The sequence below is a fragment of the Mesoplodon bidens genome (assembly GCF_964165515.1).
Source record: "Mesoplodon bidens genome assembly, chromosome: 7".
Lineage (NCBI taxonomy): Eukaryota > Metazoa > Chordata > Mammalia > Artiodactyla > Ziphiidae > Mesoplodon > Mesoplodon bidens.
In genome coordinates this window covers 55161548-55177310 of record NC_138164.1, presented here as the reverse complement: position 1 = coordinate 55177310, position 15763 = coordinate 55161548, and the positions used below count along the sequence as shown (strand labels likewise).

Below are 15763 nucleotides of genomic sequence, written 5' to 3'. Positions count from 1 at the left end.
GGCTTCCCCAAGGCCCGGTGACTGAAGTCCCAGTGAGTTTCCCAAGAAGACGAAGTGGAAATTGCCAGTATCTTAAGTCCTGGGCCCAGGTACTAGTAAAATGTTACTTCTGCCATATAAGATTGGTTAATCAGTCACAGATCCCAGGTTCAAGGGGAGGGCAAAAGGCCCCCAACTTTGCATGGAAGGAGCATCAAAGAAGTTGGAGACAGGTTTTTAGATTGTCACATGTCCCAAACCTGCTCCTCCTGCAGTCTTCTCCATCTACCAGTTATTCAGACAACTAGGGGTCACTAGGGACAGTTGCTGGTCACTAGGGACAGTTGCTGTCCTTCCCTTCCCCTTCCACCCAATCACCAGCAAGTTCTGATGACTCTCTCCCAAAACATGTCCAGAATCCTTCTGTTCTCTCCTCTCCACCACTCCCACCTTACCCAGACAACCTCATCTCTCACTGGATGGCTGCTTGGTTGGTTGCAGTAGTTTGTTAACTGCTCTCTGCCTCTGTGCCTGCTTTCTAAAACCTATTCTTCATACAGTAACCAGAGCTATCTTTTAAAAACAGAAATCAGATCACCCCACTTTTCTGTTTAAACCCCCTCCAAAAGCTGCACGACATATTTAGAATTAAACCCACAACCCGCATTCTGAATTCCAAAGCCCAGTGTGCTCTGGCCCCTGCCCAGTTCCCTGGCCTCATCTCATACCACTTGCCTTCTCACTAGTCTGTGATCCACACACATGCTTGTTGCTGCCTGATAGCCTTTGCACCTGGCTTTCCTCTGTCTGGAATGTTCTTCCCCCTGATTTGTCCAAGGCTGGTTCCTTCTTGCCATTTATTTTTCAGTTGAAATACCATTTACCTAGAGAAACCTCCACAATTCCCAAACCTAAAGAATCCACACCATCATCTGTTATATTAACTTATTTTAATTTTCAACATAGCACTTACTACTAGCTGATACTTTCCGTGTTGATTTGTTCATTGTCTCCTCCCTCTAAAATGTAAGCTCTAAAATGACAAGACCTTGTCTGTCCTGTCACTGTGCATCCCTAGGACCTAGAACAGTGCCTGGCAAAGAGCAGATGTTTGATAACTATTTATTGACTTAACAGGTAGCAACAGTAGCCCCTGCCATCCAGTCTTCCAACAGGACCACAGAGTCTCTCGGAGTGGTTGATGGGTACAGAGAGGAAGCTTCAGGAGGCCCTCAGTGGCTCATGCATGGCCCAGCTCCTGGAGGATGCTTCACAGAGACCAGGTTTATGCAGCCTCCTTCCAACCCCCAGTGTACTGCCATCCCTAGCCTTCTTGTGAAACCAGCAATACAGAATCAGACAGTCCTAAGGACAAAGTTACTAACATGCTTGGACGGGGTGGCGCAGTTCTGCTGCCATGGGTCAGGTCATTAACTCACGTTATATTACATTTGAGTTTTCATCTTAGGGTCAGACTCAGAAATGTAGGCCAAGTTCCGGCATCACCAATTCCAAGTACTTGTATTAATGATTTTTTTTTAAAATGAAGATGCTCAAATTTTTGAAGAGAGACTTATAAATGGGTATTCAGGGCCATCCAAATAAATTTTTTAAAGTTTGATTGGGCTTTTAAAACCTCAATGTTATTAATAGGTTAAAAAACAAAACACTGTGGTGAAAAGAGAATTCAACAATAAATGAAATAATCTTTGTTTTCTTCAAAAATGTTTGTTAATCTTTTTTTTTTTTTGGTACTTTGGTGTAGAGAATTGATTGTGTGCAGAGTTAGTTTGCTACTGAAATAAAACACTATGGTTGTGTGTAGTCAGCCCATTCATTAGGGAAATGGCAGCTTGTTTGACAGAAGTCTTTTTTATTCACTGTAATGAGATTTTTGCCTGTGGATTTCAATTTTTAAAAATTCAGTAATATTGAAATATCAAATTCCTGTGGGAGAAAGTGACTGTGAGGTCCCACTGTGCCGAGAGAAAGTGAGATGATTCTGTGGTACTGATAGGCCGGGATGTGTGTGCTTCCGGCAGTGGGTGACCATTAAGGGCCTGAGACCACCCTGAGCCGTGCAGCCCGTGCCCTTGGACCCCAGTCAGGCTCTGAGCTTGGCGAGGGGAAGGAAGGCAAACATGACAGGCTGGTCTGTACCACGTCGCACCTGGACCTCGCACGCCCTGTGCTGAGAAGCCCACGGGGGCAGGAGAACCCTTGGCGGCATTGACTCGGGGTGTGTGAAATCTCCTTTTCATGATGGATGGATTCTCATCCATCGAGGAGATCACATCCTGTCTGAACTCTCCAGGCTCTATCGCAGCACCCAGAAGAGTGGTGCCCTGAAGGCACAGCTGAAGGTGTAAGACAAGCACTGTGCATTTGCTCTGAGGTGGAAACTGGCAACAGGGAAGGCCATCGATAGGTCTACATTACGATGTCTGTGGAAGTGCTTAGTTTCTATCTTTTTATTTCTAATTCTTTCTGCTGTAAGTAATTTCTAGTGATCACGGCTTTAGGACTCAAGCTTCGGTCACACAGGCTGGAGAAGGCTGTGGAGTCACCGAGTCCTCCCAGGTCCCAGGTAGGTAGATGATGCCTGGAGGACTCTCCCTCCCTCCCTCCCTCCCTCCCCCATTTCCTGCTCTGCCTGGTCGGAGCCGACACCTGAATGCAGAGGGTTCCCTTAGGGAGGACTATGCTGGAAGAAGCTGAAGTCTCAGACAAGGCAGCCCCCTCAAGGAGGAGTGAGGACCAAGAAGGACACGTGCATCTCACCTGAGCTGACTGGAGTCCCGCTCAGCCAGCCCTTGACACATCCAAGACACGTGCCCACAGCAATGAGAAGCGAGTAAGACTCAAAGCCATTCTCAGTCCACATCCACAATGCTGGGAAAGAAAAACCAAGTTCAATTTACCAAAATATCTGTATTATCTATAAAAATTGAACTCTAACCAGCCACTGCTACTAGAGGCAGCGTTATCCGGCTATGCTGGCTGCAGAAGCAGATCGCTGTGTTCCACCAGCCCACAGCCCAATGCTGTGCTGAGTGGCACGTGGGCAGGCTCATTTGTAAGGCCTCAGAAACCTGGACACTTTGGAACGGAGCAATCGGATGAAGGATCTTGGAAACATTTCCCGGGACTCCTGGGCCGTGTACTTGAAATAGTTCTGGGGGTGGGCCAGAACATCAAACAGAGCCTTGATCAGTTTCTTATCCTGAAAAGAACAGAATTTTGTTACTGGGCCAAAATATTTTAACATTATGATATTTTGCCAATGGAACTATAATGTCCCACTGTTAGGCGGTAGGTTGATCAGCTGAAAAACACTTTGTGAAAACTGCTCCCTCTGATTTTTGTCTTTTTTAGTCCCAATTTTTGTTTCCTAAGTATCTATAAAGAGCACATATTACTTTTACTTTAAAAATTTAATATGTAGGGGCTTCCCTGGTGGCGCAGTGGTTAAGAATCTGCTTGCCGATGCAGGGGACATGGGTTCATGCCCCGGTCTGGGAAGATCCCACATGCCGCGGAGCGGCTAGGCCCGTGAGCCATGGCCGCTGAGCCTGCGCATCCGGAGCCTGTGCTCCGCAACGGGAGAGGCCACAACAGTGAGAGGCCCGCGTACCGCAAAAAAAAAAAAAAAAAAAAAAAAAAAAAAAAAAAAAATTTAATATGTAAAAAATTGTTTTTCTAAACCACGCGATAACTTTGGAATTTGGGGAATATTTATAGCGTTAGTGATGTGGCAAGTGTTTATTTATACTTATAAGTATCTAAAATTTGGTGGACTTCAGGCGGGAAGGATGGGCAAGGAGCCAAGAATCTTCAACTATTTGGAGAATGAACATGGAAACATGAGTTGCCGCTGGCTTGGATTTCTGATAAACAAGTTTCCCACTGCTCCTCCACACATTTCCAAACTAAAAAATACAACTTTATTTGACAACACTAAAAATGGCCCCTTGAGTATTTTTTTTAAAAAAACTAAGTCTGGTGAAGATATAAAATGGACCTCAGCCCAGAGCAGGCTCAGTGTCTGAAAGGTAGCAAGAGGAAACCCTTCCTCGGTGGCGCTTGGCGGGCCCTGTGGGTGACTGCCGTGGCCACCTTGGATGCATACTCACCTTCAGTATTTCCTGATGGTTCTCTGATGCGTAGAGCCTGCCATCTCGAACTATGTCTTCAATGAGTTCCTGGTAGTCCTCTGTTTGAATAAAGGACATATTTTGCATTTGTATGCTTTAGTTCTTCCCAGGTTGACTCTTTCACTTTTCAAATAAGGTTCTGAGAAATGCCCCTTCTGTAGCTGCCATCAGAACAATGACCCCTCTGATACTAAGAAGGCAATCAGAGAGGACTTCCACAGACTCACCCGCTACCTCCTCGCACCCACCAGCGTCTGCACCCATCTCTCCTGTTCCTCCCTCAGATGAACCTCTGTACATCCAGCCAAGACCCATCCCCCCACTTTGCTTACCAGCTCCATCTTCTCTCACCAAATCAAGGACGTTGTTCCACTAATTCTGCCCTTCCTTTCCTACATGATGAAATTCTCTCTCTGCTGGTCTTTCACATCAGCATGCAAACGTGCTGTTGTGTCTCCAATGTTTTTAAGAAAAACCCTCTCTAGACCTCATTTCTCCCTCCAGCTTCCATCCCACATCTCCGCTCCCCTTTGTAGCAAAACTCCTTGAAAGAATTGTCAGCACTCACTATCTCCAACTTGATTCCTTTCTTTCTCTCTCACACCCATTCCAGTCAACTCTGGCCCCCACCACTCCTCCAAAACTGCTTGGGGTCACCAGTGACCTTCATGCTGCTCAACTCTTAGTCCTCGTCTTCCTTGATGCATCAGTAGCATTTCAAAGTCTAGCCTATTTCCTACAGTCATAATTCAAATCAAGCATATGCAAAACACAATCTTTTTTAAATTCCGGGCAGAAAAGAATGCCTCTTTGTACGCATATTATGTGCAACAAATCCAAACAGATCATAAGAACATCACTGGAACTGTGTGGGAGAAAAAGTTTCTCCTGGTCAAGTGATGGGAAATGGAAATTCATAGGATAATACTCATAATTACTAATTTAATACATGTACAATATCACTGGTCCTCTATTCATGTGGTCTCTTTCTTCTTATCCTTTCATTTTCGTGAACACAAAATCTATAAAATATGAATAAGGGTACCATTTTTTCTTTTTAATCTTGAATTCCTCTACTGCAGAGTCTCTACCTCAGAGAATTAGGTCCTTTTGATGAGTTCACCATTAGGAACACCTGTCACTGTTCTAGAGAGCTGTTTGCCACTATCCCAAATGCTTCCAAACCACCGTCTTTTTTTTTTTTTTTTGGCGGTACGCAGGCCTCTCACTCTTGTGGCCTCTCCCATTGCAGAGCACAGGCTCCGGACGTGCAGGCTCAGCGGCCATGGCTCATGGGCCCAGCCGCTCCGCAGCATGTGGGATCTTCCCAGACCGGGGCACGAACCCGTGTCCCCTGCATCGGCAGGCGGACTCTCAACAACTGCGCCACCAGGGAAGCCCTAAACCACCATCTTTTTAAAAAATCTTTCCTCTGCTTTTAAGAACTACAGTGTCGGGCTTCCCAGTGTCAGGCACAGTGGTTAAGAATCCACCTACCAATGCAGGAGACATGAGTTCAAGCCCTGGCCCGGGAAGATCCCACATGCTGCAGAGCAACTAAGCCTGTGTGCCACAACTGCTGAGCCTGCACTCTAGAGCCCGCGAGACACAACTACTGAGCCCGCATGCCACAGCTACTGAAGCCTGTGCGCCTAGAGCCCGTGCTGTGCAACAAGAGAAGCCACCGCAATGAGAAGACTGCTCACCACAACGAAGAGTAGCCCCAGCTCACCGCAACTAGAGAAAAGCCCGCATGCAGCAACGAAGACCCAGTGTAGCCAAAACTAACTAACTAAATAAATTTATTAAAAAAAAAAAAAAAGAACTACTGTGTCTCCTCACTTGCTCCAGCTGTCATGAGAAAAGCACTCCAGTGTTGTGGGTAAGAACTCAGGAATCCCAAAGACCCCTGCAACTTTGTCCTGCTGTGCTCTCCGGCAGTTACTTAAATCTCTAAGCCAGAGTGGCCTCATCTGTAAAATCAGGAGAGTCGTGTCCACTGTATGGGTGGCTGTGAGGAATGTGCCGTGTCATGGGCACTTGGCATATGCCTGGTCCTCATAAGCTCAGCACGTTAGCCGCAGCTACAGTGCTCCCTGCTCTCCAGGCCAGTGGGCTAGTTTGTAGCAGCCTCAGCTGCCCCTTCTCAATGTGACTGCTATTCTTCTGGGCTTGGAACCAGATATCAAAACTGTCTGAAATATAGGTTGAAAGAAAAAATTACATAGGCTCTGGTGAAGACCTAAAAGGCTTCTGCATGGCCAAAACAGCAGTTTTCAACTATTTTCTGCTGTGACAGACACAATTTTTTTTTTAATTGGGGTATAGTTGTTTAACAATGTTGTGTTAGTTTCTACTGTACAGCGAAGTGGAGTTCCCTGTGCTATACAGCAGGTTCTCATTAGTTATCTATGTTATACATATTAGTGTATATATGTAAATCCCAACCTCCCAATTCATCCCACCCGCACCCTCTCTTCTCCCCTTGGTGTCCATACATTTCAGACACACTCTTGTGGGCCTAACCAGGGTTATATGTCATTTCCCCTGGTTCAAGCTACAACCCTTTATTTGAATTAAAGAAAAAAATCAAGACGTTTTCATGTGTCACAGAGTTGAGAACAGCCTGACTAAAATGTGTGAACTTTGGTGACATTTGTTCTGGAGTCTCTGTGGCTTTTTGGCTCCTTCCTGATCCTAGATGGGGGAGGTTGTTGGCTGGCTGCCTTTGGGGAGATAAGATGCTCTGAATCCCAGCAGAGCCACCTGGGAGCCATTTGTGTCCACTTAGGAGTCTGATACTAAGGGCCCTTGTCTTAGTGTTTGACATGGTTTCAGGCACCAGGATGATGATTCTAGAGTTTGTCACATGTTAGAAATAAACTATGTGAGGTGTTTTTAGGAACTCCATAGAATATTGTCTTTCCAAAACACCTACTTTTCACACCTGTCTGCCTAAAAATCTTCAGTGGCTCCCTATAAGATTAGGTCCACCCTTCTGAGCTTGGCACTCGAGACTCTTCATAGCCTAACCCCCCCTGCTTCTAACCTCACCTCTCACTGCTGAGCCCCATTCACCCTACCAACTGGCAAAATCAGTAGTCCCCAACATTCCAGGTACTCCATTCTTTGGCCTACGTCATTCCCTTTTCCTGAATGTTCTTCCTCCCATTTATAAGAAAACTTACATATTCTTTCAAGACCCAAACCTCTTGAGACTTTGCTCTATTCTTTCCAAAAACACATGCAAAATGAATGGCTGCCCCTTTTTCTGTCTCACACAGAGCCTTGTACATGCCTCGTTGGAGCATCTATGGCACCATATTCTTTTTTGTATCTCTGTCACTAACCGTGTTGTCTCCAGCACCTCACCCAATACCTGGCATACTAGATGCTCATTAAATATTTGTGGCATGGATGAATGAATAAGTTCATGATGAACAGAAAACTGTTCCCCCGCTAGGTTAGGAGGTCCTCCAGGACAAGGTCCAGTTCATTTTGTGTTCCTAGTAAATGTTTGTCACCCAAGTCTCAGAGCTTGGTAGGGCCCCAGGGCTCACACAGGCCACCCCTTCATTTAACAAGAAGAAAATGAAACCAGAGAAGTCATCTAATTTGCCCAAAGTTACACAGCAAGTTAGTGGCAGAGACAAGACCAGAACTCAGGTCTTCTTCCTCATTCCCTAGGATTCTGTATTAAAAAAGCTGCAATTGTAGTAAGTTAATATTTATTGAGTATTTACTATGTGCCAGGCACTGCACCAAGTCCTTTACGGATTATCCTATTGAACTCTCACATTAAGTCTAACGATTATCCTTATTTACACACTGAGAAAATGAAGCCTAGAGATGGTAAGTAACATCCACAAAGTTGCAGAAGAGATTAAAACCAACCTGGCTGAATCCATCGCCCATGTTCTGACCCACAAAGCTATGCTCACTTTCATTTACTTTCTAAAACATCTTTTTATCCTTGTAGTCAGTGACCCCAAATGCCTGTTTAAAACTTGGCACCTGTGAGTCAGCGATGTCCTTTCTCCATATCCTGCCTGCCTTTCTGAGCATGCGTGCTTGTCAGCAGTCTACCAGCTGGCCCAGGAGTTGATTCTGTTCAAAGCCGAGAACCTTCTTACTCATGCTGCAGCCTGGGCTTCACAGTGCTTACCGTCGTATGTCACATACGGGACCTGGAACCCTCTGGCGCTGTTCCCTTCATTGGACTTAAACTGAATCCACAGCTTCTTGGATCTGGAGGTGAAGGCGATGGGGCGTTCGTAGGTCTGGCAGGTTTCATACGTTGTCACAGAATTGGACGAAGCTGCCAAGGGAAGTTGGAGGGGATGGGGTTCAAGACTCATCACTGAGCCTGCAGACAATGAACACTCATCTTTTCAAATACTCACACCACAAAACAAGTTATGTACAAGGGCTCTTCAGGACCAGCTGAGTCCTTGTAAGGGCCACAGTCGTGATTGTGGGCTCCAGGGAAGGCTAACTGCAAGGCCCATGGCTGGCAAACAGCAGCAGCCCAGGCTGCAGCACTCACTGCAGGAGCTGAGGTCAGGGATCTCACATTGCCGGGCCAACCTGCTGTAACCTGGTAATAATCTCCGCCATTCACTGCATGGGTCCTTAGACAAGGCAGTGTGCTCTGCACTTTATAGACTTTTATCTCACTTAACCCCCACCCCCCAAAACTAGAGGAAGTTGGTGCAGTGGTTATCTCACTTACGGAGAAATTAATTACTTGCCCAGGGTCACACAGCCAGTATGTGGAAAAATCAGGATTCAAACCCACACCTGACTTCAGACATTGTAACCACTAATAAGAATGGCAAATACTTACGTAGTATGTGTCATTATTATTCTAAGTGCTTTACAAATAAAAATGCACTTATTCCTCATGATAACCCTATGAGGTAGCAACTATTATTATCCCCATTTTAACAGACGAGCACTCTGAGGCACAGAAAGTTCCCAAATGTATTCCCAAGATCACAGAACTAATAAGAGGTGGAGCTGGGATTCAGATCCAGGCAGAGCCCCCTCATGACACTGCCTCTAAGCTGCGTGGATGACAGTATCCTTCTATGGACACTGGGTCATGCATCAGGATGGGAGGCGGGTCCCTCCTGGCTGGACCATGCCCCTTGTCTTGGTCAGTCCCTAAGCCATGAGTTGCTTCCCAGGGTGAGGCAAGTGTCTGGGGTCCTGAAGCCAGCCCTGCATGAGCTTCACTGACACTCTGTGTCCGTGTGGAAGAGGGTTCCCAGTGAGCACAGAGGGAAGACTGCCCTGCAGGATCGCTTCCTCTAGGGTTCAACAGGAGGCCTCAACCTGTGGTTTTTGTCTAAATTTTGTTTTCTTGGCAAACTCTAGAAACTCATGTCCCATCTCTGTTCTAATACGAGGTGGCATTCTAGGCCTGCTTCTCCCATTTAAAGCCAAGCATAACCAACAAGGACCTACTGTAAAGCACAGGGAACTATACTCAATATTATGTAATAACCTATAAGGGAAAAAAATCTGAAAAAGAATAGATATACATATACATATATATATATATATATACACACACACACAAACATATATATGACTGAATTGCTGTGCTGTACACCTGAAACGTACATGATATTGTAAATCAACTATACTTCAATAAAAAAATGTTTTAAATAATAAAGCCAGGCAGCGTGCCATCAGGATTTCCAGCTGGCCTCAGCAGGGGAGGGGAGCAGACAGTTGAGACGCACCAGTTTTCCGCATCACCAGGTAGTCTCCACAGTCATCCTCTATGGGCAGGAAGATCTCAGGGACCACAATCAAGATGCGGCGCTTGGGGGGTGGGTTGATGGTCCAGGTACATTCTGTGTTGGCAGGGTAATTGCCTGGGTAGTTTGGGGATTCGATGTATCCAGTGAAATCACCTAGCTCCCCTCCACATCTTCTGTCTGGAAGAGGAAATGCCAGGAGTTACAAAGGTACAACACAGCCGCCATAATGTCATGGTCAAAAAATAATAATAACAATGATGTCATGGCCAGCCCCCGCTCGGCTGAGGAGAACCCTACTGCCCCTGGAAATGACACCATCGCAGGAATGAGTCTGCCCTGTAGTGCCCACAGCCCCCATTGGGAGCCCAACTACATCAACTTCCCACACAGAGCCCATCCCTCTGGGTTTCCAGGGCATCATTTTCTCATTAAACTTGAAGGCATTCAAGGTCAGGGACAGGTGTTTGTGAAACAAAAGGATAACTTTAGTTTTTACTGTTTTGTTTACAAAGTCCAAGTGCCAGGAGAACGCATGGCACAGAACTTGTAGGTCTGTCAAAATAGGGAGAATAGAGCTTACTGCTCAGCAAAGGATATTTGACCCTTTCCTAGAGATCTCTGATGAAGACATGACAGCCATACTCTTTCACTTTTCTCTCTGGTCAAGACCACATTTTATTTTTAAGTGGGGAAGAGAATTCCATTCAGCTATCAGTCAGTATAGGTCATGCTGGATACTCACCTCTGGCACCAAAGGCAAGGAGTGTACACACTTGTGTGTATATACATACACACACACACACACCACCTCAGCCACACTTCACTCACTGAATCTCCACTCATCCAACAAATATTCTTGCCCTAAAGGAGCTTAATGTTTAAATCTGTCAGGTGAACCTGTTCAAGAGAAGATGTTGAAGGATTACCTTTGGCCTCTCTAGTTGTAACTGGGATTTATTATTCCCAGTAGGAAAAAAACACAAAAAAACAAAAAAACAGCCTTTTGCTCCTGGAAGAGAAGAGGGAGAGGAGAGAGTCATGGAGTCAAGAAAACTGCCTCCGAGCCTGACCGGCTACCTGAGGAACTGTGCCATGCAGCTCCTAAGGGCCAACCAAGAACCAGGGGTGGGAAGGCAAGGAAACATTTCATCTTGATGGGGAAAAGAATCTTGTTACACTGTGAACTTCCCAAGTCTAATCTACCAACAGACTAAGATATTATGAGCGGCAGTAAGCTTCTTGTTAAGGCAGGTATTCAAGAAGAGACCAAACAAAATAAAAAGACAACCCACAGAATGGGAGAAAATACTTGCAAACGAAGCAGCCAACAAGGAATTAATCTCCAAAATATACAAAGAGCTCATGCAGCTCTATATCAAAAAAGCAAACAGGGGCTTCCCTGGTGGTGCAGTGGTTGAGAGTCCGCCTGCCGATGCAGGGGACATGGGTTCGTGCCCCGGTCTGGGAAGATCCCACATGCTGCAGAGTGGCTAGGCCCGTGAGCCATGGCCGCTAAGCCTGTGTGTCCGGAGCCTGTGCTCCGCAACGGGAGAGGCCACAACAGTGAGAGGCCCGTGTACCGCAAAAAACAAAACAAACAAAAAAAAGAGTTATGTACCACAATGTTCACTGCAGCTGTATTTACAATAACCAGGAAGTGGAAGCAACCTAAATGCCCATTGACAGATGAATGGATAAAGAAGATGTGGTACATATACACAGTGGAATATTACTCAGCCACAAAAAGAAATGAAATTGAGTTATTTGTAGTGAGGTGGATGGACCTAGAGTCTGTCATACAGAGTGAAGTAAGTCAGAAAGAGAAAAAGAAATACCATATGCTAATGCATATATATGGAATCTAAAAAAAAATGGTTATGAAGAACCTAGGGGCAGGATGGGAATAAAGATGCAGACGTAGAGAATGGACTTGAGGACACGGGGAGGGGGAAGGGTAAGCTGGGACAAAGTGAGAGCGTGGCATGGACATATATGCACTACCAAATGTAAAATAGATAGCTAGTGGGAAGCAGCCTCATAACACAGGGAGATCAGCTCGGTGCTTTGTGACCACCTAGAGGGGTGGGATAGGGAGGGTGGGAGGGAGACACAAGAGGGAGGGGAGATGGGGATATATGTATACATATAGCTGACTCACTTTGTTATAAAGCAGAAACTAACACACCATTGTAAAGCAATTATACTCCAATAAAGATGTTAAAAAATTTTTTTAATTTAACGAAAAAGAGACTAGACAGCTACTTGTGAGGATGTTGTTAAAAGGGCTTCGTTGGGATAGAGAAAACTAGATAAGCTTCCAGTCATAAATTCAAGTGATTCACTGCCCCCTTCAATCCTCTACTCTTCCAGTTTGGGGAGGTCTCTTGCTCCCCTACGTTGCTGAACCAGCTGAGGTTGTCAGCTGGCCTTTACTAGAGAATTTTACACAATAGTTAAAAACAAACAAGCAAACAAACCAAGTCCAAACAGCAAGTCCTTGAATGATTTACCGCCCCATTCCTACAGAATACAAACTAAGCTCCCTAGTGTGGCAGTCAAGACGGTCAATGAAAAAACGCTGGGCTTCCCTGGTGGCACAGTGGTTAAGAACCCACCTGCCAATGCAGGGGACACAGGTTCGAGCCCTGGTCCAGGAAGGTCCCATATGCCGCAGAACAACTAAGCCCGTGTGCCACAACTACTAAGCCTGCGCTCTAGAGCCCACAAGCCACAACTACTGAGCCCATGCGCTGCATCTACTGAAGCCCCCGTGCTCTAGAGCCCGTGCTCCGCAACTAGAGAAGTCACCGCAATGAGAAGCCCACGCACCGCAATGAAGAGTAGCCCCCACTCGCCGCAACTAGAGAAAGCCCGCACGCAGCAACGAAGACCTAACACAGCCAAAAATAATAAATAAATAAAAATAAGTAAAATTTAAAAAAAGAAATGTTGGGCTTCCCTGGTGGCGCAGTGGTTGGGAGTCCGCCTGCCGATGCAGGGGACACGGGTTTGTGCCCCAGTCCGGGAAGATCCCACATGCCGCGGAGCGGCTGGGCCCGTGAGCCATGGCTGCTGAGCCTGCGCGTCCGGAGCCTGTGCTTCGCAACGGGAGAGACCACAACAATGAGAGGCCCACATACCGCAAAAAAAAAAAAAAAAAAAAAAAAAAAGAAATGTTGCCTGCCATGTCAGTATACAAAGGATGTTGCGACCATCAAGCCATCACACTGCAGCCACCCCAAATGATGCACCCTGAGGAGACTCAGGATGAGAAAGCACAGGATACTGGCCCCAGAGAGCTGAGGTGCCCATCAAAGGAACGATTTCAGTGAGCCCAGACTCTTGCATCTTCCCTTACACAGAAAAGCACTAACTTCCTTACCTTGCAATATTGGGTCTTGTTTAATTAACAGTAATCTTGATGTTCCGACTACCTGGTCTTTGTTGCAAAAACTCATATATATCCTGGTTCCTCCCCTTCCTCTTTGGAGCAGTCCCTCAGAGCTATCAGAGAGGCTGTGTCCGGGGCTTAAGTTCTCAGTTTTGTGAGCCGAATAAAACATAACTCTCAACTTTTAGGTTGTGCTTTTTTTTTTTTTTTCAGTCAACAAGGCTTCCTTTTTTGGTCTGCTTCAGACTCCCTGCAGCACATTCCATGATCAGGTCCAGGGGTCTCTTCCCATAAAGCCTTTCACTTTTCTGAGTCTGTGCTTCCTCCCAGCTGCTCTCTTGGGCGTGAAGTTCTTTCTCCCACTCTCCCCCAACCCTCCCCATCAAAACCTTCTCCTGCCCTGTAGAAGCCTTTCCACATCTCTCCAGAGGGAGTAGCTCTTTCCTCTGCAGTCCCGCAGCCTGTGCTGCTACAGGGTCAGGGACTGATTCTGCTTGCATTGCCTGTCACATAACAGGTCCTCAAACAGTGCTTGCTGAACAGGGCTGAACCGACATATTACCCTTGGGAGCAAATTACAGCAAGTACAGCTTGTGAATGTGCCTGGAGAAGTAGCCTGGATCGATACAGGTGAGTGCCTGCAAGTCCAGCACTGACCTGCAGAGCCCTGAGGAGGGCTAACAACGGCTCTGTGGTCCTGAATGAACCAGGGACCCCTGCCAACCCGCCCCCCTAGGTGGACCCAGGTGCTTGCCCTCTTAATCAAGGACTGTGAAAAGCCTTAGAGAGAGACCTACTTTTACACTGGGTTATGTTTGTGGAGCCATCAAAGTCAGTCGTGGTATTTCCTGGGCAGGAAACACAATTATTTTTTCCAAATTCTGGCTGGTATGTTCCTGCTGGGCAACGAATACATCGGTGAGTGGTGGTGTTGTAGAAATGTCCGGGTGAACATTGAACTGCAGGGGTGGGGGAAGGTGGAGAGAATGAAAAGAAAAAAAAAAGACTGCATTTTCATCAGATGTAACACGAAAGGTTTCGCAGTTTGTGACAGAAATGTCTATGCCCAAATGAAGTACTGCTTTCCTACTACTCTGGGGCTAATCAACACTTAATTCCCTAAATAGCCAGCTTGGGTGGGACCTGTGACTCATGACACTGAGAAAAACACAAAGGGAACGAGGTACGGGTGTATCTTCTGAGTTCATTGTCTGCGCCGTCAGGCGTGAACGCTCACAGCTCTGTCTTCATGCACAGCGGGCCTGGGAGCATGGAGGGGCGCAGAGCTGACCCCGGGCTTGGGGCTGGGCTCCTGCAGAAGGCAGCAGGGTGAGGCTCTGGAGAAGGCGTAGGGCCTGTTCGGGAGCGGGGAACTCTAGGTAAGGGTGAGGAGCTAGAGGAGGCCTGGAAGCAAGGAGCAGAGGGAGCCTGTGCACTAAACCTGCCCGTCCCCCCGGCTGTCTTGCAGTCAGCCCCGTTCGAAGGGGAGGACCATGTCTAGGGAGTGCCTGTGCTCCCTGCACATCCAGCAGGGACGAATGGCCCTGGGGACCTGTCCTCCCTGCCACTGGGGCCCACACAGGGCACCTCGGCTGAGCTTGACTGGGGCTTTACCATGGTTCTCAAAAGGGGAAATTCAATTCCGGGAAAAGGCAAGCTGCCAAGTCCTCACCTCTGGTTTCACAGTCCTGGAAGGAAGTGGCTCCCAGGTGTTTGGTGAGGAGGCCTCCTCCACAGGGAAAGCAGGAAGTACGGCCAGCTTCAGGCTGGAATGTGCCCAGGGCACAGAGCTGGCAGGGTGCAAAGCCATCCGCGGAATACTCACCAGGTTGGCACAGACCTGCGGGGATCAATGACCTTAGGTGAGCAAGGCCCCCGGGCAGAGCCTCTCCCATCTCTCTGCAGATGAGATCAGAGAGATGTGGTCAGGCCTGTCGCCCTATGCGGACCTCAGCTCCCACCTCAGTGAGAGAAACTTTGTCCGGCCCTGCTGCAGACACTGACGAGGTGGCATATGGGTGCCTGATGTTTACACACAGGGCTACACAGCACAGTGCAAAGATGGAGACAAGTGTGGACCCTTCTGAATTATGGAGCAGGCCTGGGTAGGCTGCAGGCTTAGGACTACCCAGGGCCCAGGCAGCCGCTGCAGTGCAGGAGCCCCTAGAGAGAGGGTTCTCTGCCTGCAGTCAATGTGGTAATTTGACCCAGAAGTACACCCTCACCCAGCTGATTACATCCTAGTGATATAAAGACTCTTCTGGTCACGGAAGAGTCTCCTCTTTTTACCAATTATATTTACTGAGTTACATCTCCTTACGCTGAGGTGTGTCCTGGCCTCCCTGAATTAGTGTACTAAATACAACCAATCCAATCCACATTGACAGAGGGACCCAGAGGCATTTATTTACTTTAAACACCTTACTTTATTATATTTTTTAAGTTTATGACAAGAATCACAGCCATAA

General features: G+C 47.0%; 1 protein-coding gene across 1 annotated transcript in view; it reads right to left on the bottom strand.

Annotated features, from left to right (window-relative positions):
• Window positions 1–2918: 2918 nt before the first annotated feature.
• Window positions 2919–15763, bottom strand: part of SCUBE2 (signal peptide, CUB domain and EGF like domain containing 2) — a 67291-nt gene continuing 54446 nt past the window's right edge. Inside the window, exons 18-23 of the mRNA XM_081241454.1 lie at window positions 14968–15135; window positions 14093–14254; window positions 9884–10081; window positions 8299–8451; window positions 4113–4192; window positions 2919–3202 (exon numbers count right to left, since the gene is read on the bottom strand). Of these exons, the coding sequence (XP_081097580.1) occupies window positions 3050–3202; window positions 4113–4192; window positions 8299–8451; window positions 9884–10081; window positions 14093–14254; window positions 14968–15135 (914 nt within the window). The 3' untranslated portion in view covers window positions 2919–3049. The remainder of the gene's footprint in view (window positions 3203–4112; window positions 4193–8298; window positions 8452–9883; window positions 10082–14092; window positions 14255–14967; window positions 15136–15763) is intronic.